This window comes from Acanthopagrus latus, chromosome 5 (genome assembly GCF_904848185.1).
Source record: "Acanthopagrus latus isolate v.2019 chromosome 5, fAcaLat1.1, whole genome shotgun sequence".
Taxonomy (NCBI): Eukaryota; Metazoa; Chordata; class Actinopteri; order Spariformes; family Sparidae; genus Acanthopagrus; species Acanthopagrus latus.
Window position 1 is genome coordinate 13,814,464 of NC_051043.1, and position 25,281 is coordinate 13,839,744.

General features: G+C 40.8%; 1 protein-coding gene across 2 annotated transcripts; it reads left to right on the forward strand.

Annotated features, from left to right (window-relative positions):
• The first annotated feature begins 12 nt into the window (after positions 1 to 12).
• On the forward strand, positions 13 to 23,448 carry snx2 (sorting nexin 2). 2 transcript variants are annotated; one of them, XM_037097480.1, is made up of 16 exons: positions 13 to 310; positions 6,482 to 6,581; positions 6,942 to 7,102; positions 7,356 to 7,422; positions 8,372 to 8,415; positions 9,712 to 9,853; positions 10,038 to 10,116; positions 11,023 to 11,098; positions 13,405 to 13,518; positions 13,908 to 14,001; positions 14,151 to 14,356; positions 14,734 to 14,877; positions 18,711 to 18,722; positions 19,663 to 19,743; positions 19,957 to 20,028; positions 20,700 to 23,448. In XM_037097480.1, the coding sequence occupies exons 1-16, from the start codon at positions 212 to 214 to the stop codon at positions 20,748 to 20,750; spliced, it is 1,542 nt and encodes a 513-aa protein (XP_036953375.1). In that variant the 5' UTR covers positions 13 to 211; the 3' UTR covers positions 20,751 to 23,448. The 2 variants fall into 2 exon arrangements, with proteins under 2 accessions (XP_036953375.1, XP_036953376.1); XM_037097481.1 differs by lacking the exon at positions 18,711 to 18,722 and having other exon boundaries at positions 17 to 310.
• Positions 23,449 to 25,281: the final 1,833 nt, after the last annotated feature.

Below are 25,281 nucleotides of genomic sequence, written 5' to 3' on the forward strand. Positions count from 1 at the left end.
CTCTTCGTTTTTCCCCTCCTCCCTGGCTCCCATCAGGAGTCAGTCCAGTAAGTCACATGACGGCGCTGGGAATACCTCCTGACTCCCCGCTCCTCCTCTCCCTCCCTCGCCCTGTCAATCGACTGTTTTCTCTGTTTGTCGGTGTGTATGTGTGTGTCTGTTAGCTAGCTGTTAGCTGCTATCACCATCAACCGCAGGGAACGACGCGAACATGGCGGACACAGCCAGGGACCCTCCACCGGAGAGCACCGACTTCCAGGAGCTGGAGGACGGGGAGGACCTGTTCCCGGAGCCGGCCGCCACACAGGAGGTGAGGAAGAGGGAGGAGGTGATAAAGGGAGGCCGAGGGGAGCTGTGGCAGGCAGGCAAGGCAAGGCAGGGCGTGATGCTTCTATCTGACAGGAGATGGAAACTTAGAGAAAGGGGGAGCAGGCAGGGATAAGGGCTTTAAAACGGATGATTTTTGAATGGGGTTTGGTGCGTGTGGGAGCTCCAGTTTATTCATCCGTGCACTGTCATCAGTGAGCAGAGGAGCCGCTGAGACGCTGAAAACGCTCCATATAACAACACTATCGATGGCCTTCAAGGCGACAGTTACAGGAGCCGAGGAGGGTCATACTTGCGCAGACAGCGACGCCAGATAGGTGTGTTTGCTCGCCGTCAGGTGACAGTCACACAGGTGTGGGTGATGCATTCAGGACGGGCTGGAAAACACGGTGGAACGACAGAAAGTGCAGATCAGCGGATGAAAGTTTCTTGTTTGTTGTGTTGTGTTTCATTTAAAGCCCGTTGTGAGGACAACTCTAAAACTGTTACAAGTGAAAATACTCACAATAACACAAGGTGGTCAAAAATAGTGCAGTACAGTTATATTCCATCATGTACTCACTGAACGACAAAGTGACCTACAGCGTCATAAGTTTCCATGGAGCTGAATTACCCACATTTATAAAACCGAACACTGACGCTTCACAAAGGTAGATCTCCTTGCAGGCTTGCTGTAATGGATTTGAGTTACAGCCTGTAGTCAGTGCAGGATGAGTCCTTGGCACTGTAGCGCTATGTTTCATTATAATGATAAATAATAAACTTTCTGTTTGAAAGTGTACATTTACAAAGTACTTTGACAAACAAGTGAAGGCAAACTCAGGAAGACAATATTACTGGACATTCAGGACAGACATGGGGAAGTCCAGTCTAACGCGAGTTACGACGAGAAGGCGGAAAAAGAAAGAGAGAAAGGAAATTAGTAATGCAAAAATAGAGATGAATTACATCATTGCTTTGACAAGGGCAGAAAAACACCTGTTGTTTATCTATCACCGTAGCAGACCGGTTACATACAGATGAGAGCCGAACAACAAGCAGTATGCTGGTCAGATTGTTACTTTCCTCTGTGTGTGCATGTAGTGTAATAGTGAATAACAGTGTGAGGAATGCTGAATTAAAAAAAAAATATATATCTTTCCAGATGTATTTTACTGAGAGTTACTAAATGCAGATAAGACCTTATAGAAATTGTAGTTGTGGATTGCAGTGAAATCCATCAAATTTAGAAAGTGTTGTCACGGATTCGATCGGATGTCACATTTGACAGCAAGTTTGTCAGTTCCCTCCAGAAAAATATCCGTCTGATTGTCCCACGAATGACCGATGTCAGCGCTTTCTACTCTGCCTCATAGCTGAAAGGAAATGAACAGTGGCTTCTGTAAGGAGATGAGAAGCGAGCCATGGCTTCCTGTGTCACAGTCACATATTTGTACATGGGCATCCCTGTTGCTGCTGCCAGCCATGAAGTTATAACACTACTTCTCTAACTCTGATCTCCTAAGTGTCTTCTAACATGCCGTGCCAAATGTTTAGGTGTACCTATTATATAAATGGTGGTTCAGCTTTGGTTTACAAATGGTAAATGAAAGGGGAGGCTTTTTCAGTTCAGAATTTGATTGATTTAATACCAAAAAACTGTCATAAATGCTGTTCCACTTTTTTGTGGAAAAAATCATTGGTGTTACTGAATATTTTCCCTGTGTGAGCACCATGTGCAGTATATTTTTTAACTGTTGTGATATCTACTGCAGTCATTTTTAATTTTCACTCATGCTAGCTTTCATGAGCTAACCATGCTAGTTGTAGGGCTGAAGTAGGACTTTGGACCCCCTGAGCAGTTTCTGCTTTATATCAACGCTTCCTTGTTAAACACTGTTTTCAGTTGAGCTTTGATGGCTTTGTCATTTCAAACGTTGTCAATCTCCTTTACCAACATATTTATGTCTGGCTTCCGAATACGAATGAACAGTTGCAGAAAAATACCTCAGCCACAGGGTTTATGTGCTATGTGTGTGTGTGTATGTGTCAGCTTACCAAATTACAGATATAAATATTGTGGCATCTAAACCAGAAATATTATGCATGGCTAGATACCACTAGTGATAAATACTTATTTTGTCTGTTTACGTGACAATCACGTAGAAGGGGGATGTATATGAAATAATAATTATAACTTTCCAGAGCATTAAAATCCTGTCTCATAGCCTTGTAAACATCTGTGCAGTGTTTTGCCATGTGATTAAGGTTCTAAGTTGCACAAACGGGACGGTCATTGTCTCATTGGTGCATGTTGCAACATATGTGAACGAACCCTAATCCATCAGTGCAGCACTCTTTAATGCAGGGATAGTTTTGGTCTGAAACGTGGACCCTGATGTGAGAGCAGTTGAGAACCATTCCTTCATTGTCACTCTCCTGCAACAGCTTTTGCTTGAATCCATTTCTGTAAAATGTTTTTACTTGTTCTTTGCTGTCTTTCATTTAGGTGAACTGACCCTTTACAAAATTTAGTAGGCAGACAGAGCGAAACAGGACGGAGGCTTCTGTCTGCTGAAATATCTTTGATCATCAGTTTGAAACAGTTTCTTATTTGAAAACTTTCTTTTTCTGAGTATGTCGTAACTTCAGGTGAGAAACAAGCTTGCCAGGCTCCCACACAGGCACGCACACACACACACACACACACACACACACACACACACACACACACACACACACACACACACACACACACACACACACACACTCACACACAGGGCTGGTTTTCTCTTTTTGTCAAGTCAGCACTATGGATTTCATTCCTGGTGATGATTGTCTTCCTTGAGTGTCACAACAGCACTCGTCAATGACCTGTGTGTGTGTGTGTGTGTGTGTGTGTGTGTGTGTGTGTGCGTGCGTGCGTGTGTGTGTCAGTCATCCACTTCCCCTGTGAGCAGCTGAATGACACTGGGTGTGTATTCATGGCCAACACACTGCTTCACAAGGACCAATAAACAGATGAAGGATGTTAAGGTGGACTGAGGTTAAGTGGCGTGCTTAACAACCGCTGACTCCTTCTGTTTCCTCCTGTAATGTCTCAGTTTGCAGGAATATGAGGCTGAATCTCTGTCTGTCAACTGAGTCTATGCTGTGACCAGTGCAGACTCAGTTGGTGGTTTATCATGCACACTAGCAAGAGAGGTGTGAAAAAACATTTCTATATATATATATATATCTATATCTATACAAGCTAGTTGGCTGTCAGCTATAGTTTGTGGTGTGTTCAAGTGCAGCTTTGTGGCTGAGGTAACATGAGGTCAACAGTCAGCCTTGTTGTTGGTAGCTCTTCATTGTTAATTTGGTGTATCTAAGCCCTTACCGAATCCAGCTGGTGGAAGAACGAAAACATGTTTTCCACAGAGAAAGCCTTCATTATCATTCTCTGCTCTTCTTTCAAGTAAATAAGCTCTCTGAAGTTGTTTCAGAGAGGTAGGATCACTTTGGAGGCTCGAGTGTGTGCTGCTGCCGAACTGACAGATCTTTCCAAGTTTTAGTTCATCATGACTGATATAAATTAGATCTGGAAGTGAGGATTTGTGATTCAAATTGGCCACCAGGGTGCCCCGACTACATGTGCACCTTTTTTTTTTTTTTTGACATGAACTTCCTCTGTAGTGTCCTCATGTTCCCTCCCCACACACACATTTCCTGTGGATTGTTCAGCCTATGCCAGCAGCTCCAGGTACAACAGTGTCCGTCTGACTTCCGACCTGGACTCTGTCCTGAGCGGCTGGTTGGTTGAACTCTTAGTCAGAACTCATTGGTTATTGAAGCTTTTCCCAGTTTGATGTTAAGTGGTCTGGAAAACATTCACAGTGCTCGTCATGTGATATTTAAAAGAATCGGCGTGTCCTAAATGTTGATAATAGAGCTATGATGTGTTCAGAGTATTTATTGATCCACTCTTGGTGAATCTAGATCAGCTAGAGGTTTGAACGTTACTGAATGGAGGCCCAGCTGACTGTGTGTGTGTGTGCGTGTGTGTGTGTGTGTGTGTGTGTGGTATTTCCTTTGACCTCTGTGTGTGTCTGCTGAGTAAGGTGGTAGGAAGCTCCTTGTAATCATCACTCATTTCCTCTTCTCTTCCTCCACACTGTCCTCCTCCATCCTCTGCTCTTTCTATCCACTCAGCTAAAATCTCTCCAGCGCTCTCTTCCTCAACAGGGCTTTGAGTATGCTTTTGAAGCCGCAGGTGTAGGGTTAAATCAGTTTTCCACCTGCTGGCTGCTAAAACCCACTAAAAAGTTCAGGTGCAGAGGCTCCACCTGAGGGCTAATTTAACCCCAAAACTCTCTTTGTGCATTTGAAGTGATGCCGCTGTTAACAAATGTTTTTTTTTTTTTTTTCATATTGATTGTTGACTATTTACATTTCCACATTGTAAGTGCACCAAACTCAGAAGGGTCTGATGTGAAGAGCTTCAGTCAGCCTTCAGTGAGTCATCACAAGCATTTACAATCAATTTAAAATTCAGTTCTTTGATGTCGTAACTCGCAAAAAACGTTCGTAAAAGCTCTCCGGTCCATAAAGTGTGTGTGCATGTGTGTAATATAAAGTTGCGACACTCTGCACATGATCCACCAACTGTCAACTTCTACTGAATGAGTTCCTTAAGTTGTTCTAAGAGTGTCGGGTCCGTTCTGTTTTAGTTCTTTTCTCTTGTTTTTTTTAATTTTTTTATTTATCTATCCCAACTGGAAGTTTAGTGCCTTGCTGAAGGGAACCTCAGCAGAAGTTATCGCAGGAGTTATAAAATGTTTGGTTCTCAGCTGTTCCTGCATCAGGGTTGACATTTAATCTGTCCGGTGTCACTGCGTTAATAAACACAAGTGGCTGTGCCAATAAGGGCATGTTGCCACATGAGAGGTGACAGGGAAAGTCCAGTTTGAGTAACTGAGACTTGAATCTTACTGAAAACACAGCGAACAGAGGTTCATAACACAATGCAACATGATTTTACAGCCCTGGATATTTACACATATTTTATCCTCCATGTATGTGGTTGTAGGGCTGAGCAGTGAGGCCTTTACAGCAATGTTATTCAACTTTTATTGTGCAACTTTTAAAACCAGGAAAAGACAACACTGATGCAATATGAAGATCTCCAAAATCTAAGATGATATATAGTTGCTTATCACAAAAACTGCTCAATATCAATATATTACCCAGCCCTATGGGATTGTCATTAAATTAAAGAAATGTGTATTTACCACTGCTAATAATTTTCTCCGTATATCTCAAATCGGGCAACATATTTTAATCTGTTAGTTCTGTGCTGTAGCAGCAGTTGCATATTTCAGCTGGCTGCTCAGTGCATCACCCTTTCCATTCAAATACAATGCCAATGTTCTACATAATTTCCAGTACTAAAGCATGAATGTGATCAGTAAATTGATGGATTTGTGGCCAGTATTTCTGGAAAGGCACATCATCCATTGTGCCCTCCACAGGTCCTATCAGGGCGAACATGTTGTATTTAGCACCTTTAATCACTCAGACACGAAGTCTCTGTATGATTTAACCCACAGACTCTCTGTGCTTCATGGTTGCTGGTTTCACACAGCTGCTCAAACTTAATCTGCTGCTAATTCAGTATTAAACGTAACTCCCTCTGATGTCATTAATGTAGTGTTAGTCACTCATTACTGATCTGAGAGTGTGCGTCTGCTTCCCTGGAAGGAGTTGCGATGTCACATGCTGCTGATCGATCAGTTTTACCTCCAGTGTCGGTGGAGCAGCTGGCTGTTTCCTCACTGGCAGGCAGGAAGTCCTGCGGTTCAGCAGGATGGATGACACAAGCTGCTAGAAGCATTTTCCTTCTTCTTCAGTGGAATATGTTGAGTCTGCACAGCTACTGTACAGATGTGGCCACTTCTCTGCCTCCACTTTGCTCCCCCGCTGCTGTAAAAGACTGAAAGTTAGGATAGTTTTTCTGGGACGGTGTAATAATGCAGCTCGGTCGCTATGAGCACAATAATTGAACAACAATGTGCATGTTCAGCTACTGTTGAATGTTTAATTCTAACTAATAGTGCGGGGAATCTATTGACGATTAAGTTTTGTGTTTAATTAACTCTCGATACTGTGTGTGTGTGTGTGTCTGTGTGTGCAGTCAGGACCAGCCAGTCTACCTGCTGAAGACATCAGCACAAACTCAAATGGACCCAAGCAGGATTCCTTGTTTGATGATGATCCAGAAGATCTGTTCGCAGGTACACACATACACACACACACACACACACACACGCACACACACGCACACACGCACACACGCACACACACCACAGCCGTATCTATTCTTGGAATGGGGGGGGCTTAACAGGGAGTGGGTGGGCTGGCTGTGCATTGTTATTGTAACCCTATTTTTTTTATTAATTAGAAAACTATTTATAGAACTGCCTCGGACACAACAACTAATGTTTACATCCCAGTGCAAATTGTGAGGGAAAGAGTAGCAGGAAAAGCTGCATCACATCTGTTTATTAACCCTAGATCAACAGAAGTACATCAGCCGTATCACACACACACACAAACACACTCACTGTGTTTTCTCTCTGTTTGTCCCGTCAAAGAGGCCACAGAGGAGGTTTCATTGGACAGTCCAGAGCGAGACGTCCTACTGTCTGACGGCCCGTCACCTGCCATCACCCCCATCACCCCTCCCACCTCCGTCATCACCCCTCGCATCGGCCTCGCCCACGACGACATGTTCACACACTCCTCTTTTGACGAGGTGACTGCGCTCACACACCAAGTTATATCTACACATCTATGTTTGATCTTTTAATATGTTGGTTGTTTTAGATTTTGCTCATTTTGTTCTTCTACCCTGGCACCTTGTTCTTCTGTTTTAAAAGTTTATTTTATCTCAAGCCATCCTTAAATATTTCACCTTCTTGTGTATCTGATGCCTGTAATCCTGAGGAAGTGGAAAAAAAAACATGCAGAGACCCTTTCTAGAAGTGTTTTATTCCTGTTTTCTGTAGATTGAGGAGGAGGAAGGCGGCGATTCATTCGACATACACATAGCAGTGTCTGACCCTGAGAAAGTTGGTGAGTTGACGCTGATTTCACACCCCTGTAGTCCTAGAATTATTCTGTAACGATGAGAGGTCCATTTCAGATTAATTACGATCAGAGAAATCCCACTGATACCAGTGAAGTTCATAGTTTACAGCAGCAAGCGAGAACGACAAGCAGTTTCTTGAATTTCAGAATATTCATAATTTCCCAGCAAGTCAGTGCCTCTAATTCTCCAAAACTAAGACTACGTTACCCATTAGCCCCCCTTCTCTTCTTGTCCTCTCTCCCTGAATATAATAGGCATGTTGGAGGTGATATTTTACATCAGCTTTTCTCCGTCAAAGCTGCCATCAGCAGAAACTGAAAGGGATGAAGTAAAATGCAGAGCAGGCAGTGACAGAGGCCAGCGGTCTGCTCAGTCATACTGTTAGTCATCACACTTTATTACAGTACTAATGGTTTACTGATGTAACAACAGGCAAGCACTGCAGCCCTGCCAACGCCCCCTGCAGGCTCAAATGCGTCATTACAGACCACAGTGCAAAGTTTTGGACAAGGTCGAACAACACTGATTATTTAGTGGCCTGGAGCTTGAAATATGAAGTCTGACCTGAGAGTTATTAGCCGTAATTATATGAGGTAACTGGACTGGACTTTCATACTGTAATCAGTAGGTCATGTAACTCTTTACTCAGCTTACTCGACACTCCCTTAATGTAATCATGATAAGGTCACAAAGACGGTAAGCAAAACTGTTTAAACACCTGCGGATTTGCTGCAAGAAAACACATTTAACCAGCTGAACCAGTTTGATATCCGAGCAGAGTGTGCTCCTGTTTGAAGCACGAGTTTATCTATTATTAGTCTGTTAAGAGTATGAATGCTGTTAAAATAGTGAAGAAACACACATGATAATGAGTGTGTACTTTACTGCTTGGTGTACAGTAATGATGACGCTGGTGGTGTGCGTGTGTTCCAGGTGATGGGATGAATGCGTACATGGCCTACAAAGTGACAACCAAGGTGAGATTTATGTCAAACTGTATACTTTCGTGTCTCTCACATGACGTTACTGACATTCGCTGAAAGTCTGTGGGGAGATGATTATGGGTGATGTCTAAGTATCATAATAACTCACACACAGACGGCTCTAGAGGCATCACTTTAGTGGGCTGAGCAATAATAACGGTGTTAGTAGTATTCACTCGCCAAAGTTGGCAACCTAGATCTTCGCGAATGAATGCTCCCCTGTATCAGACACTTGAAGAAAAAGGAATAGTGTTCTGTTACCATAGAAAACGCTGGCTCTGGTTAATGGACAGGATGCAACAAAAGCCACACCCATAATTTGTGCAAGGTATCATGGGATCGAGGAGTAAGGTGGATAACAATCCTATTCATCATGGCTGTCAAACTAAAGCAAGAAAATCAAAACTTGTACCATAACATTTCACGGTTAATAACAAAAAAAAACTGGCACATTAGATTGTAATGTTAACTACACACTCTAAATGTTCTTAAATAAAGCAGGTCAAGCTCTCCTGAGAATGACGCCAGAGAAAAAGCGGTGTTTAGCTAAATCAGAATAGTACAGCGGCTGTTTTTAGGACTCTCTTTCGTTTCATCAGGCTCAGCTCTTCACCTTCAGACACAATTCAAGTGAGCTGTGGTCTGAGTTGAATACTAACAAAGGTTTGCTAGCTATTGTTAGCATTCAGCTGCCTTTAAGTAAATGATTCAACTTATTCATCTCTACTCTGTTAATACCTTCTTGTGTGTCATCTGCTGTATTCAAGGAAAGAATAAATAACAACATAAAAATAGAACTGAAGAGCACAAAGCACAGCCAGAGTCAGCAGGCCACCTACAATTAGCATGCATGTGAACAACTACTGGGGATGAAGACAATGACTGGTGGAAAGCAACTTGGTACATTTACTTAAGTACTGTACTGTACACTTTGTCAACTTTCTACCTCTGCTCCACTACATTTCAGAGGGACATATAGTACTTGCTACTTCACTACATTTCCTTTACAGTGTTGGTTAGTAGTCACCTTGCAGATTCAGATTAATAATGCACAATATGATCTGCAAATTAATTCTCATGTACTGCATTATTAAGGTCAGTCTGTATTGATGTCAGAAATAAATTCTGCGTACATCCTTGGGATCCTTCACACTTCATCCTAAGGATCCCAAGCATCAGTGTGAACATTCAGACATTGTTACTCTTCATACAAAACCTGACCATGACCTCAGTTTTATTTACTGCTCTCTTATGTCTCCCTCTGTATCACTTTCGATCTCTCTCTCCCAGACCTCCTTGTCTCTGTTTAAGACTGATGAGTTTTCAGTAAAAAGGCGTTTCAGTGATTTCCTGGGTCTGCACAGTAAACTGGCCTCGAAGTACCTGCACATAGGCTATATCGTCCCCCCAGCACCAGAGAAAAGCATTGTGGGTAAGTAAAATCACAGTCGCACGCTTCACAACATGAATGTGAAAATGATGCTCAGAGTTGATACAGTCTAATTGGAATTTGCTCTGTAGGCTCAGTGATGACATGTTGTACAGATGCTTGTGTTATGGTTAGTCATGACTGTCCTCCTCGTACTGGTTGTTAATGAGCTTCTCCTCGTCTGCAGGGATGACCAAGGTGAAGGTGGGGAAAGAGGACCAGTCATCCAACGAGTTTGTGGAGAAGAGGAGGTCGGCACTGGAGAGGTACGATAAAAAGAAACTCGTCTGTATTTTAACAAATCAAGCATGTTTTAGATTGATCTCCTTCCAGCCAGCCCATGTGTTTTACATCAGTTTAGTGCAGACAAATAATCCAGCACAATCAGCATGAAGTTACCTTGTATTTATGTATTTATTTTGTCACTGTTATGTCATTAGTCACAGTGATATAACTGTGAGCAGGAGCAGTTCTCAAATCCATCCTCTGTGGTGCATTCAAGGACATTCTGACGTCTGAGAATATTTCTCAGATATTGAAAAGCTCTTTTTTTTAAGTGCTCTCACAATGTATGCATGTGTATCTGTGCGTCATGGTTAAGACCAACTTGACAAGAACTTTACAGGCCAAAAGGTCAAAGCACAAATATTAGATACATCATTATCACAACACATGCTCATGTATCTGCGTGTGTATGTGGGGAGGAGTGTGCGTTGAATACTGAGAAGGTGGGGGAGAGGTGGGCGGGGCTGACATTCTGCTGCCCTTTACTAATGGTGTTTGATTGACAGGAAGGTCAGCAAGTGACAGCTGATGGAGCTCAGAGCTGCAGAACTCCACGCTGATGGACACACACCCACCCACATACATACACACACACACACACACACACACACACACACACACACACACACACTTTTATTTTTTCTTTTTCAACCTTAACTTTTCATTAATGTTAAATATCAGATAACTTTCAATTCCTGAAAAAAAGTTGTATCTTTTCTGATTGGACTTGATTTTGGTTTTGCACCACACGCTTTATTTTCCAATTGTACTGTGTGTTTAAGAAGACAACAAAATGTTGGATTCTCTAATTAGAGCTGAGAACCTCTGAGTTCTGAGGAAGGTTACTTCTGACACCATTTTTGATCAGTGTTTTTGTTGTGTTTCAGGTATCTGATGAGAACAGTGAAGCATCCCATCCTGCTGAAGGATCCTGACGTCCTGCAGTTTCTAGAGAGCTCAGAGGTAAAAGAAAAATTACACATTCTACTCGAAGAACACGAATGTATCTGATCATGTGTTCAAGCAGGACACAGCAAACCTCAACAAACCTGTTATTAACAGACAGTCAGATCTCTGTGCTTCCTTGTTTCTTGCTACAGGAGTGATTTAGTTTCAGGAGCAGTTCTTACAGCTGGGTGCCTGTTTAATGCCAATGAGAAACTTTAAAAGTCCAGTCAGCCTTTAAAAGTGACTACAGTCTGCATGGCCAGTTAGAAACTTCATCTTCATCAGTGCTTCACCACAGAAAATCAAGAAAACCTGCAAAGTGCAGTTCAGCTTTGTAACCTCAACAAGAACATGTTTTCACACTACAAACAAAAGGTGGCATAGTTTATGAAATGCAGTTTACAGTGAGAGCAGCTATTTGTAAATATATGGATGCTATAATTAAGGTTTACTAACCAGCATCATCATTTTAGGGTTGGGGGATATATGCTCCTTAGTGGTGCAGTTATTTTATTTTTCATGCACAACTGCTTCAGTCATGTTTGAGTTTTACTGCTGTTTGCTTGGGGGAAAAAAATCAATTTGAATTGTGAAATGCCACAAAGTATATGACCCATCTCTACATTATGCAGACAGATAAAAAATAAGTGGACATATTTGCAGGGTTTTTGTCAGAGGTTGTAGCCTCTTTAAAGATTTTTTTTAACACAGTTCTGATCCACTCACTGAAGACACAGGGTGGCACTAGTGGAAAGGTCAGGGTGTCAAAAATGATCTGTCCTCTGGGGACCATTAATAACCACAATAATGTCCTGGTGATCTGACCAGTAGTGTTGAGATGTCTCACTCTGGACCAAAGTATTGGACATACAGACTGACTGGCCAAATAACTGATCAATAACTGATAACCAGTTATTGCCCCAGCCTCAAATGGGACAAAAAACAAATAACTGATCCCTAAGAGAAGCAGAAAACCCTCCACCGCCTCAGACTCTGCCTGAGTTTTCTGATCTCTTCACTTCTTTTCTCAACAAGCAGCAAAAAATGTCCCGACAAGGTCAAACCAGCGGGTCTATGCCTGCGAGCCAAGCCTCTAAAAACTGCCCCAGGGTTTAAGAGCCTGCGGCGTTTTCTGTTTCCTCGCTTTATTGTCCACTCCGACTAAATCCTCTGTAACATTTCGTCTTGTTGGTTCAAACTCCCCTCTCTTCCCTCTCTGCCCTCTCCTCCTCCTCCTCCTCCTCCTCCTCATCACCCTTCTCTGCCACCCACCTAACCGTTGGTGGGATTATGTTGGGAAAGGAGCCGGCAGTTGTTGAGTCCAGAATAAATGGCCTCGTGTCACCGATTTAACAGATGAATCACTCGGACGCTTGACCGAGCGTGTCGGTCCGTCCGGCCCGCTTAATGAAACACAACCAGAGGAGGGGGGCCAGGGGTGGGACCAGGCTGCAATTGAAAGCTATTTTTAACCCCCGCCTCCACACATTTACCCTCGTCCCACCGTCAGTGAGGGCCCCGGGGACCGAGCTGTCCCCTGACTGCTGCCGCTCCTGTTAAATGAGATTGGGGCGGGGGGGTAAATCTGCTCCGGCGTCAGAGGAAAACCCTGTATGTCCGGGGAAAAGTAAACTTTTCCAAAATGAAGAAAAATGAGCCTATTTTCAGATGGACGTCCAGGCGTTTCCAGAGTGACAAGATGGGTTCTGAGTCGTTTTTTGCGGCTGTTAAAGTTGCTTGGCACATAAAGCGGCCACATTAAATCTGATTGGAGCAAAAACGTGGGAGACATTACAATCAGAGGTGGGGAGAGAAAAGGCCACAGCTGTGATGGCGTTAGGGATGGAAGGAAAGATGCAGCACAATAGAGAAAGAAGCAAGAGAAACTGAACACAACCGACAACAAAAGAAAGTGAAAATTTAAGCAAATTTAAGATTCGAAACGAGATAAACTAAGAGCAAAATAGGCAGAAACGAAGGGATGGAATAACCCAAAGAAACGAGTACAGAGAAAAAGGAACAAAAAACCAAGAGATAAAAAAAAATGGATCAAACAAATGAGAGACGAAAGAAAGAAACTTCCAATCAAAAACAATAATGAGGATGTGACATTAAACATTTAAAGAGCAGGGAAACTATGAAAATGAATTTACATGAAATCAAAAGAAGAAAAAAAACAGTTAGTAGTAGATGAAAGAAGAAAGAATATTATAGATAAAAAAGAGAATTAAAAAAATGGATATCAAAGCCTGTGTGCTCCCCATTTTAATCACTCATCCTGTTTGTTTGTTTGTTTGTTTGTTTGTTTGTTTGTTGTCCAGTTGCCGCGGGCGGTCAGCACTCAGGCTCTGAGCAGCGCCGGACTTCTCCGGATGGTCAACAAGGCTGCAGACGCCGTCAACAAGATGACCATAAAGATGAACGAGTCAGACGCCGTGAGTGAGGGAGGGTTAGAGAGGAGGGTGAAGGGAAGATGAAGGGGTTGAGAGTAAGGATACATGGAAGAAAAAGAGGGGGAAGAGGAGAAAAGAGAAGGTCTCGTTCATACCGAAGGATTGAAGGGAAATATGGGCACAGAGTAAGAATGTGGAAAGGAAATGATAACTAAGGAAGTGGAAATGCTGCCACTGCCAAGAGCTGGCTTTGTAAGAAAAGAAGGAAAGGAGAAAGGAAAATAAGGATGTAGAGAAGATAGAAGAGGAAACAAGAAGAGAAATATGAACTTAGAAATAATAAGAAACAGTTAAAAGGTTACGTATTATTTGACAGCCCTTCTGATACCTCTGTGTTTGTGTGTGTGTGTGTGTGTGTGTGTGTTTCTCAGTGGTTTGAGGAGAAGCAGCAACATTTTGAGAATCTGGATGTTCAGCTGAGAAAACTTCACGCTAGTGTGGAGTCTCTGGTCTGTCACAGGAAAGGTATGATGGCTTCCATTCTGAGGTAGATGTTTTCACTGTACCGTTGTAATTGTCTGTGAATGTGTTGCTCAACACAAGCTGTGACTTGAGCTACAACCCCCTTTTTTTAGCAGCAGACTCTTGAATTCCTCCTGTCGTCTCCTCTCCAGAGCTGTCGGTGAACACGGCGCAGTTCGCCAAGTCGGCGGCCATGTTGGGGAACAGCGAGGACCACACGGCTCTGTCCCGAGCTCTGTCCCAGCTGGCCGAAGTGGAGGAGAAGATCGACCAGCTGCACCAGGACCAGGCCAACGCAGACTTCTACCTCTTCTCCGAGCTGCTGGGCGACTACGTCCGCCTCATCACCGCCGTCAAGGTACAACCGGGTCAGCTGGTAGATTCTGCTTCTGAGCCTAGTACTGAGCCTTTAACCTGGTGTTGTTAGACTCTGACTCCCTCTGTAGAATTAATTAGGTTTTATTTGGTACAGTGAAGTTAAAACCAGTAATAACTATGACTGTGTTCCTCTGAATTACTGATACAACCTGCAGCCTGAGCTGCTGGACACAAAACACCTGCAACCAGGTAGGAAGGAGACGGGATGTGACAGGGTAGAGAGAATTAGAGTAGAATTCAGTTTTTAGTGTTCTTCAATCCTGGTACTCAGAGTCCTCTGTGACGTTTGCTTGTTTGTACTATTAACAACCCCTGCAGAGGTTTGTGTTTAACAGTTGTGTGTATGTTTGTGCGCAGGGTGTGTTTGACCACCGTATGAAGACGTGGCAGAAGTGGCAGGACAGTCAGATGCTCCTGCAGAAGAAACGAGAAGCTGAAGCCAAACTGCAGTTCACCAACAAACCAGACAAACTGCAGCAGGCCAAAGACGAGATCAAAGAGGTGAGACGGACGGACTGACTGACTGACTGACTGACTGACTGACTGACTGACTGACTGACTGACTGACTGACTGACTGACTGACTGACTGACTGACGGAGGCAAGGAGGGAGGGAGGGATAGAAAGATAAATGGATGAACATAGACCAGAGCAGTCATCAAAGTCTTTGGTTCAGTCTTATTTATATCAGATTTTAAACTCATTTTCAAAACCTAAGCAGCCAAATAACCTGCCACAGACAGGCATAATAATACATACATACATACATAACATGTATACATGATGACAACATGTTACTTTTAAAAATGAGAGTCACACTGAAAAAAATAAATAAAAACTGTAACGTTCATGATAGAAGTATAATAAACATGGAAATGTTGGATTGAATGATGCCAATTAAGATTTTCAGAACACAGACATACAACACACAGTGCAAGCAACAGGTAGAAATTCAATTCATTCACCTCAAGACCACGGTGACCACATGTTAAGTACAGTGTTTAAAACGATACATAGAGAGAGACCGACAACAACATAACAGTCTGTCGCAAAGGCTGTAATTTAAGACCCTTCAAGTTAAGATTTAAGAAGAGTTCAGGATACAATAAGTGCAGAATTCACGCTCAACTGTTAATTTACAGACTAAATACAGCTTAAATGTGTCTATTTCCAGTGTTTATAATGGGAATTTATTTTACAAATAATGATGCCTTTAACGACAATGAAAAATAATTTGACAGTGTGAAAGGTGTCTCTGGAAGTGATGAGCCTGCAGAGAATTATCAGATGAATGAATGTCTGACCTACAAATTCTCTACTCTGATTGACTTTCACTGCTCATACCTGATTCTGATTGGCTGTGATGGAAATACAACACCCGGGTCTACACGCTACTCTCCGCCCCTTGTCAGACGCCATGTCATGGTGCACAGTGAATTTAAGCTCCTCTGGCTTGTTAATACTTTTCCATCCGTCTCCAAAGCTTCCGGACATAAAGCGATGAAACTTAGGATCCGTTGCTTTCTACTGCTCTGTTTTTCCAGCGCATTTGTAAAGAAAAACAGACTTGTCTCCTGGCAGTGGGAAGGGAGTCAAATGCCTGTTTTTAACGTGTTTACCCATGTTTAAAGAACCTCCACATAAATGCTACTCTTGGTGTAAGAGTTGTAATAGTGAAGCGTTTAGCGGTTAAAAAGCCAGATATTTTCCTGGGGAATCGTTTTGCCAAAAGCAGAACTAAAAGAGAGGTCAAATTGGTGTTACACTCATTACGCTGACAGAAAAATCTCTCCAGCAGAATTATCGTGTCTGGAGGGTGAGCACCCAAATGTATCGCACACCCACGTTAAAGGTGCACTTTGTAGTTTTGGGGACAACACAGTTTCAGACTGGTTAAATTTGTTTCCATTTGGCGGACCCTGACATTTTTCTAGCTTTTCTGTTCTGGGGACCTTATTTTCCTCTGAGAACAGCTTGTTTATTCAGTTATGGAAAAGATACATTTTTGTTTGAAATTATTACCTAATTAAATTGTAAATACTACATTTCAGAGTTTAATTTTTTTCTCAGTAACTATGTGGTGCCCCTTTAAATCTTGATGTTTCAAGTTTTTCCTTTGACGTGTAATGAAGAACGTTATTTTTCAGTCCTTGGACTCTTGTGAAATAATAAGTTCACTTGTGAATGTAAACAATATAATGAGTATGATAATATATATGTTTATAGACCAATATGGTTCAAAATCTACTTCTTCACTTCATCGGGTAAAACATTGCCCCCAGAAATAACTCTCCTCTCTCTGAGGCTGTTGGTGTGTCCAGTCAGCTAAAACAAACGCACCTCCACAGTTCAGTCATGTGAAAAGTTTCTCTGTCTTTTTTTTTTTTTCCTTTGGCGTATAAATCTTTTCTCTCAGTCTGCAGGCTACACATGAAGTCAGTACGACAAACAAGAGCAGGAGAGAGCAGAAAAGTACTTTATTAGAGGATCTGTTGAAGCTGTCACCACACAAATCCTCTCTGTCAGGATACAACACACACACACACACACACACACACACAGTTGGCGTGGTTGGGGGTCTGGTATTAGAGCAGAGTAGCTGTCAGATGTGGGGTACTGGGAGGAGGACGGGTGAGTTTTAGGGGAGGTGGGGGAGGCTGTCAGAAGCTGCAGACGAGGACAGATCGCAGTAGAGTTACAACCAACATTTATTTGGAGCCGACATGAGTTTTGCCGCCTGTCAGGAGTCGGGTTTTTGGTTCACGCCTTGACAACAGCCAACAGAAAACACACAGCAGCTTTTTCTGAAGTCAAAAAAAGAGAAAAGAGTTTTACTTCACGTTGCTGCCGCTGCTGCTGGAAAACCTGGTGAACAGCTGCTGCAGACAACAGATTAATGCCAGAGATCAGACCGCCTCACACCGTAAATACATTTACAGTCAATGATCTTGGAGGAAAAGAGCGACTCTGTGCACATGAACGCTTCAACTACAGAGGATTCTTTTTGTTGAAAATTGTGGGAGTAAAATCTTGGAACATCCTCCTGCTAAAATTGTTTCACTTATTTCCTGCTGCCTCGCTGACGTTGGTGTCATGTAACTTTCCTTTTCTTTTGTCAGACAAACATTTCTGTTATCCTCCTCATAACAACAAAAAATGTTTGAGTCATCGTCCGCGCTAAGTTATTTAGAAAAAAAATGTAAACCAAAGGTGCGAACATTGAATACATTTTCTAATAAGATTCATTTTTAACAAGTATTCACACATACATATACTGTAAATATAGTCTTGCATGTACATAAACATGTATATTCTATTTTATTTCCTCTGTCGTTTCCTTGCTTTTTTATAAATGAGCTTCAGCCAGAAAAAAATATGATCCTCTGTATTGGTCGAGCGTAACATTTACTCAAGCAGTGTACTTAAGTACAGTTTATGTTCTATTTCATACATCTATTCCACCAAATATTTTCCATTTCAATCCATTCACAAGTTACACAGCACACATTTATTCATTAATAATTAAAATATAATAATAAATTAGATATATTATCATGAAATGTGCCATTCTGCATCATGTGTAGTTTAACTTTAAATATAGTTTTATTACAATACTTTTGTCCTTTTAACTCATGTGAAATTTGGATGCAGGACTTCAGTTTTCTTAGTGTTATATGCAGTCAGCAAATTCAAATGTCATAATTAGCTTTAAAAAAATAGTTCTGCACAAAGCAGATGAGACTTGTACAACTCAGTGAGGACAGCACAGTGGTGTGTGTAGGGACTGTCAAATTATTAAACCACACTGCCCCCTGTGGGCACCAAACAGAAACAACAGCTGGAGTTACACTGCTGCTCTAAACCTGCTGCTGTCTGACTCCTGAAGTTGGGACTGTAATGCTCAGGTTTTTTGTTCTTGTGTTAAAGAAAAAATATCCTAACAGAGCTGAATTAAGTGCTTCATGTCTTTATGCTAAGCTAGGCTAACCACAGTCTGACAGGATCTTAATATTTAGAACCCGTGAGAGGTGGAGGTGAGACTGTCTTCTTCCACTTTACAGTCTGACAGTTTTTCACTTTTTCAATTTCTATCACAAAAGGTTTTTTTGTTTTCAGCTCCTGTGGCTTTACAAATCAAAATACTTTATCTCAGGTTTAAACCAGCTTGTCTCATCTTCAGTATTGGAGTGTCTCAGGGAGGACTTTTTCCTTTTGGTTGGTGATTTTGTTTGCTCATGTCTCCGGATCTTCCTCTATGATTTTGGAAGCTCTGAACATTTTTTCCTGCCTCTTAAATTTTGTTGCATTTTCCCTGCCATGCCTTCCTGCAACCAGGAGATTGAGGAGGTAGGACCTGCCCCGTCTGTCTGTCTGTGTGTCTGTCTGTCTGTCTGCAGCTCTGTCTCCACCTGCTTGACTGCCTGCTTCACACCATTGTTTTTTGTTTGTTTTTTTGTTTGTCCTGCTGTCAAACGGTCACATGAATTGGTTTGTCAGAGTAGGTCGGATCCTCTCAAAATCTGCCTTTTGGAACTACATTCTGAATGTGTTTTTCTGACCATAAGCGCTAAAGTCTTCATTCTAGGTCCCAAATTTCAGCTTGAAACTGAAGACAAACCCTTTCATGTGACAGCTTAGATCACCTAGTTCAACAAAGTGTTGATTTGCATCCACGTGGCTCATAGAGCAGAGTTCTTTAGTCTGTATTCATGAAAACCTCATATAACCAGTGAATTAATCTAATTCAATTCCATCATTATTTCAGTCTTTTAAAAGCTCATTTAACCAGTGGTTAATGTGTTAGTTCAGTAAGTAACAATAACTTCAGTTAACAAACTTCATCTAAACCACACGTATCGACACTGTTCAGACAGACATGGAAATAGGTAGAAGTCAAAGCAGTTCTTTCAAACTATGTAATAGATTTTCAACAGTCTTTTTACCGCTGCTGTAAAAAATGTTATCAGCCTTGAAAATCCACTATCAGTCGGGCAGTCATCAGTAGAGTCATACACTGTGGACAGTTTGTGTTTTTCACTGTTGCTGCCATTTGGCTAAACTGATACTTAAAAGTCCAACATCTGTAAAAATCGGAGGCTGAGAATTTATTCCTCAATTCATCCAAATGGGCTACCAAGGTTCCTCGCCTGAAGTGGGAAAGCAAAATGCAGATGTAAACAAAATCATAAATGTTTTCTACCTTTTCGTGTATGTGTGTGTGTGTGTGTGTGTGTGTGTGTGTGTGTGTGTGTGTGTGTGTGTGTATGTGCGTGTGTGCGTTTTGCAGCTGGAGGGGAAGGTCCAGCAGGGCGAGAGAGACTTTGAACAAATCTCCAAAACTATTCGCAAGGAAGTCAGCAGGTTTGAGGTGAGAATATTTGACGGACAGATGTATGGATAGATGAATGGATGGATGGGTTGGTGGCTGGATGGGTGGAAGGACAGACAGAGAGGGGAATAAGAAGGGTGGATAGATAAAAGTTATTCTGTTAATGTGAGATAAAGCTTTAAATTCTCTGTATATTAAGAAACGATGTGTTGGGCATTCATCCTTTGTTCCGCTTTTGTTTTTTTTTAACAGAAAGAGAGAGTGAAGGACTTTAAAACGATCATTATCAAATATCTGGAGTCACTGGTTCAGACACAACAGCAGGTAAAGTCAAATACATTATTATTATTGTTATTATTGTTATTATTATTATTATTATTATTATTATTATTATTATTATTATTATTATTAGTGAATAATTTAATGTAAACTATTGTAAAATCAAATCACAAAAATCACAAAAAATGTGATTTATGCCAAAATAAAAATGTAAATCAGATGAAAATATACATTTTCATAATTAAAATAATCATATTTTTTTCAATTTTCAGATGAAATTAGCATATAAATTATTCGTATATAATACAAAATAACACACAGGGCATAATGCGTACTGTGTTTGTTTTAATTTGTGAGCAACCTGAGAGATATATTTCCACAGTCCTGTGGTCATCACTAGATGATTCTTCTAATTTGTATTTTACTGTATTTGTATTATGGCATGCTATTATGATATTATTATATTATAAGAGTACACTGAAACAAAAATTGTCAATGGAATTTTGATTTTGACAGTTACTGTACATTTTCAAACATGAAAAAAAATTCTATTTGATTTACTACATTAATTACATTTTAATAAGCCAACCACATATTTCCCTACGTTCAGTGCATATTCACGTTATGTGTTTGCTTGTTTATATATAAAACTTTAAACTAAAAAAATGTATGCCAAGCAAATGAAAAGTGAGTCTTTTTTTCTTTTTCTACTACAGCTGATAAAATACTGGGAGGCCTTCTTACCTGAAGCCAAGGCCATCTCATAGAAACCACACATACACAACAGACAGTCCTGACTGGTTCCGGTCAAACTACTCTACCCATAATGCACCTGTCCTCCCGCCTCACCCTCATCCTCCTGTTTATGCTCAGAGTGACGAAGAGAAGGGAGGCACGCATCAGTTCGGAGTAACTTTCCTGCATTAAAAAAAAAAAAAAGAAAAAAAAAAGATGAAACAGCTCTCCATCTTTTTTAGTCATCTTTTTCCTTTCTTCTGAAGTCAGTGTTGCGTTCATGTTCTGTCAGAACCTTTTTCTTCTCCTGATTGTTGCTTTCACAGTTGAATTTACAGATTTTCACACCAGTTTGCTCCAAATCTGAGCTCTCATGTGGGATTTTTTTTTTTTTTTTTTTTAATAGAATCTGAAGTCTGAGTGTTATTTTTAAACCACATGCTCATTATCCCATATGACATGAACGCATCATGAGCTATGACCCATGTGATGGCTCTCCACTAATATGGTGTCAAGTTTTACAACTGGGGCACCTCACTAATTTATTTCCTTACCATACACGAGGTGATGGGTGAATCTGCAAACTTGCATTTGAGCTAGTTTCAAGGATAAACCCTGGTGATCCTCAACAATGGCAGAAATCCAGTTTGGTTTTTGGATGTGTGGAAGTACATTCCCACCATAAAAATTAGAGAGAAAACAATGAAAAGTTTTGAATGATCAAATTAAAATTTAAGCGTAATGCTTACGTTACTTTACATTATAGCCATTTTGACATATGAAGAAAATATTATTAATTCTTGACCTCTTGACTGAAGTTTCCATACATTGTCCCTAAATACTATTAATACTACCCTAATTACCCATGAGCCTCTGTGGCAGTTTCTATAGACAGGTCAGAAAAGCTGTCAAGTTGTTGCATATTCAGAAAATTCTAAACCTCTTTACTTCACCCTACCATTTCCCGCCTGGCAACAGAATCTGGTGTTTTCTGATTGGACGTTTGTTGGATATGTCTTGCTGCAGGGTTCTCTGGGAATTGTTGTGGACTTCTCTTCTAATGCAGCTGTGAAACATTTGACTTTTTCCAATGAAATAAAACAAGTTTTCAACTGTTTTTCGATGCAGGATTATTAGCTGTTGAATACGATCAGTAAACAACATTTCATCAGATGATTTTTTTTTTTCCCCCCTTTATCGAGCACTATCAGTTGTTATGCTAACTGAGTGGCAGGTAAAAATGGGAACTCTTCTGCACTAAAATCTCCCAAAACAAACCCTTTTTTGGCCAGAATATGTGTGGTTTAATTTTGGAGTTTGGAACGTGAGCTGTGAAACTGATCCAGAGTCAGTGGTAAAGGACGACTCACTGCATCCTTTGCTATTTTGTGTCTTGTTCTTCCTGTCACCTGTTCAACGCCTCCACCGTTTCCTCGCGCCTTTCAAAACAAAAGCCAATATATTTGTTGCTGTATGATCGTGAGTGAAGGCAACATTTTTTCTTTTTTGTTTCTGCCCTCTTTGAGACAACAGAGTGGATAACGAAGAATCTCACTTCATGGTTCTTTTCACTGCTGCTGTATGATGAACATTTCCAGACCTAGAAGACACACACCTCTATGATTTGAAGAGCTCTCTTCTGACTGAAAGAGCTTGACAAACACCCAAAGTTAATACGATTAAACTCTGTTTGTCATGTAACCTAAGATGTAGAGCTTCAACAAACACACCATCCCCATTTTCACTTTAATGTACATGATCCTGAATGTAAAACTTTCCTTTGTGGAGGTATTGTAAATATGTTAAAAGCGGTCAAAATGTGAAAACGTAAACTGCAACATGTCTGATATTAGAACCACTTTTATGTCAGCAGAAGAGAGCAGCTTCCAGAACTCAGTCAAGCGGTGCGAACAGAACCTCAGTGTTATTCTTCCTTCTATCCGCAGTCCTCAAAGAGGAAAATTTGATGTCTTGAATTTTGGCTTATTAACTTTAGCAGGAAATGAAGAATTCAAACAGCATGTTAGCATATTTAGCATTTTCAGATTTTGGCAGTTTGCAGTGCTAACAGACTGTTTTGCAGTTGAAGAATCTCCTGTTGACGGGAACCGACTGAAGCCAAAATGTCAGGAGTGTGGGAGCAGTTTCAGGTGTGGAGGAAGTGAGCGTCAGGTGATAGAGTGTGTGTCCGTCCAGAGAGCAGCTTCAGACTGTGAGGGTTACTTTTACCGGCTGTTTCTCTTCTTGTTGATCAGTGTGAGGGCTGCAGTCATAAATATTTAACTGCAAATTCTACAGAGTTTTCTTGATTTTATTTTGTTGAATTTAAAGCACACTTTATTATTAAAGAAAACAAATTCTTGAATCTTGAATCAGACAAGCTACAAATCGTACATTTTTCATCTTTTGTTAAAGTGGAAATTAAAATTGGAATCTTCTTTTTTTTAGCCCTAAAGCCGTCTACTCATCAGTCTTAAATCATATTACACTGTGTTGATTGCTACCTTTTGTATTTTATTCCATGTTCTATACTACATTTGTTTGGCGCTTAATGATGTGCAATTGTTGACAATTTTGGTTGATTTAATTTTTTTTTTTTCCATTTTCACAGATGATGAAATGCTTTATCTGAGCAGATTTTTTAAACTCTTTTGGTTTTGATGTGACATTCCTGCAGCGCAGCAGAGCAGATGTTTGAGAACTTTAATTACAATAAAGGAATGTATCTCATCCATGGCTGAACTGGGTTTTAATTTTATTTCAAACAGGGGTCACAGTCACTTTAACTCAATTTCTGGTAAAAATGTAGGCAGAGGATTACTTCAGATTAAGAAAAACATATTTTTAAAACGTTTAATCTGAAAGGCAAGCCTAAAAATAATCTGAAATAAATATTATCATTACTCCAATTATTATTACTATTACTACTTGAATTTAACACCTGGTCTTCAGAGATGTGTATTATAATTTCAGTTACTTGTAATTACTTTTTAAAGTGGCACTATGTAGATTTGGAGAATACCAAATTTCCATAACTGAGTAAACAAGCTGTTCACAGGACAAAATAAGGTGTTTGAAGCTAGAAAGATGGCAGGGTCCACCACATATAGACAACTGTGTTGTCCTGCAAGTGTGTTTATTCAGTCATGACAAGGAAGAGCTTGTTTATTTAGTTAGTCAGAAAAAAGAAAAAAAAAAAAACGATTCAGTAAATATCTTTATCTTTTGATTAACGGTTCCTCCCCAGCAGGACATAGTGCACCTTTAAGTATGTGTCTCATGAGATTCTATATCAAACATAGCTATTATGATTATCACACATTATCTGCTTTCAGTGTCGTACTCATTATTTAAGCAAGTTACAGTCAAGAATCCTGTCCAATTGTTATTTTACATTAATTGTTGTCAGTTCTCAGTGGATAGCACTTTAAATGTTCTTTCCAAGATTCTTGAAATTAAAACTCATGGTACCAGATATTATTCACGTATTTTTGTAGATCAAATACAAAACAAGTTATCTGATGAGATGATTAGTGTTGAAAAAGCTGTTGAAATACTTCTGGTGGACACAAATCTTTGTCCTGTGCACAAGATAAAAACAAGTTGATATTTGGTACTTGTGTCGTTGCAGAGGCTCCGCTCGTATTAAACGCTCACTGCTGCTCAGAGGCGCTTGTTGAGCGGTTTGACCTCCGTAATGTCAAAACCGAACATTACCAACAATTGTTCACTCTTGGATCTTGTTACACGTCTGTAATTGCAGAAAATCAGTTTCACCTCTAGGTAGCCCATCCTTAGCTGCGTACCTGTCCTGACACCTGTCCTCCATCACTTTAATCTTCTGTGTGCCGTGTGAGACGTGTGTGTCGCATCCAGCTGCATTATTCTGTCCAACAAGTCGGTCTGTCAGAACCTCAAAGTGATAATCAGAGTGCTGAGACCGAACAAGATTCTCCCAGACTGTCAGGAGGCTTCACTTCAGCTCTGCATAAACCACACACACACACACACACACACACACATACACACATACACACACACACACATAGTGAGCATATAGGCAGAGTGCTGTCAGAAAGTGGGCTGTGCGTTACTTTGCATTGTGGCTGTCACAGAATCGACTAGCTGTCATATCCTAGCTGCAGGTTTCTGTGGAAGATGAACAAATTCACATCTGACTTCATTAAGAGACGCCAGAGCAATATTTAGTGTGTGTGTGTGTGTGTGTGTGTGTGTGTGTGTGTGAGAGAGATCGTAGCCCCCGTTTTTGTAGACATTGCCCAAGGACCCAAGTCCAAGCAGTTTTTTTTTTTTTTTTTAAAGTAATAGAATAATAATAATACAAATGAATGATAATTTACATTGATATTATGGAAAAAGATGGTAAGAAGAAGGTATGAAAGTCCTGTTCTTGTTTAACCTGACTATCCATCCCGGACCTCCTCCCTGTGAGGACTTTTCACTCGTTATACCACTTCTCCTCACTTCCTCCTTTGCAGCTGGAATAATCACTACAGCCACTAGAGGTCGCCACCTAACAACAAACGTAAATACATTTTGTTT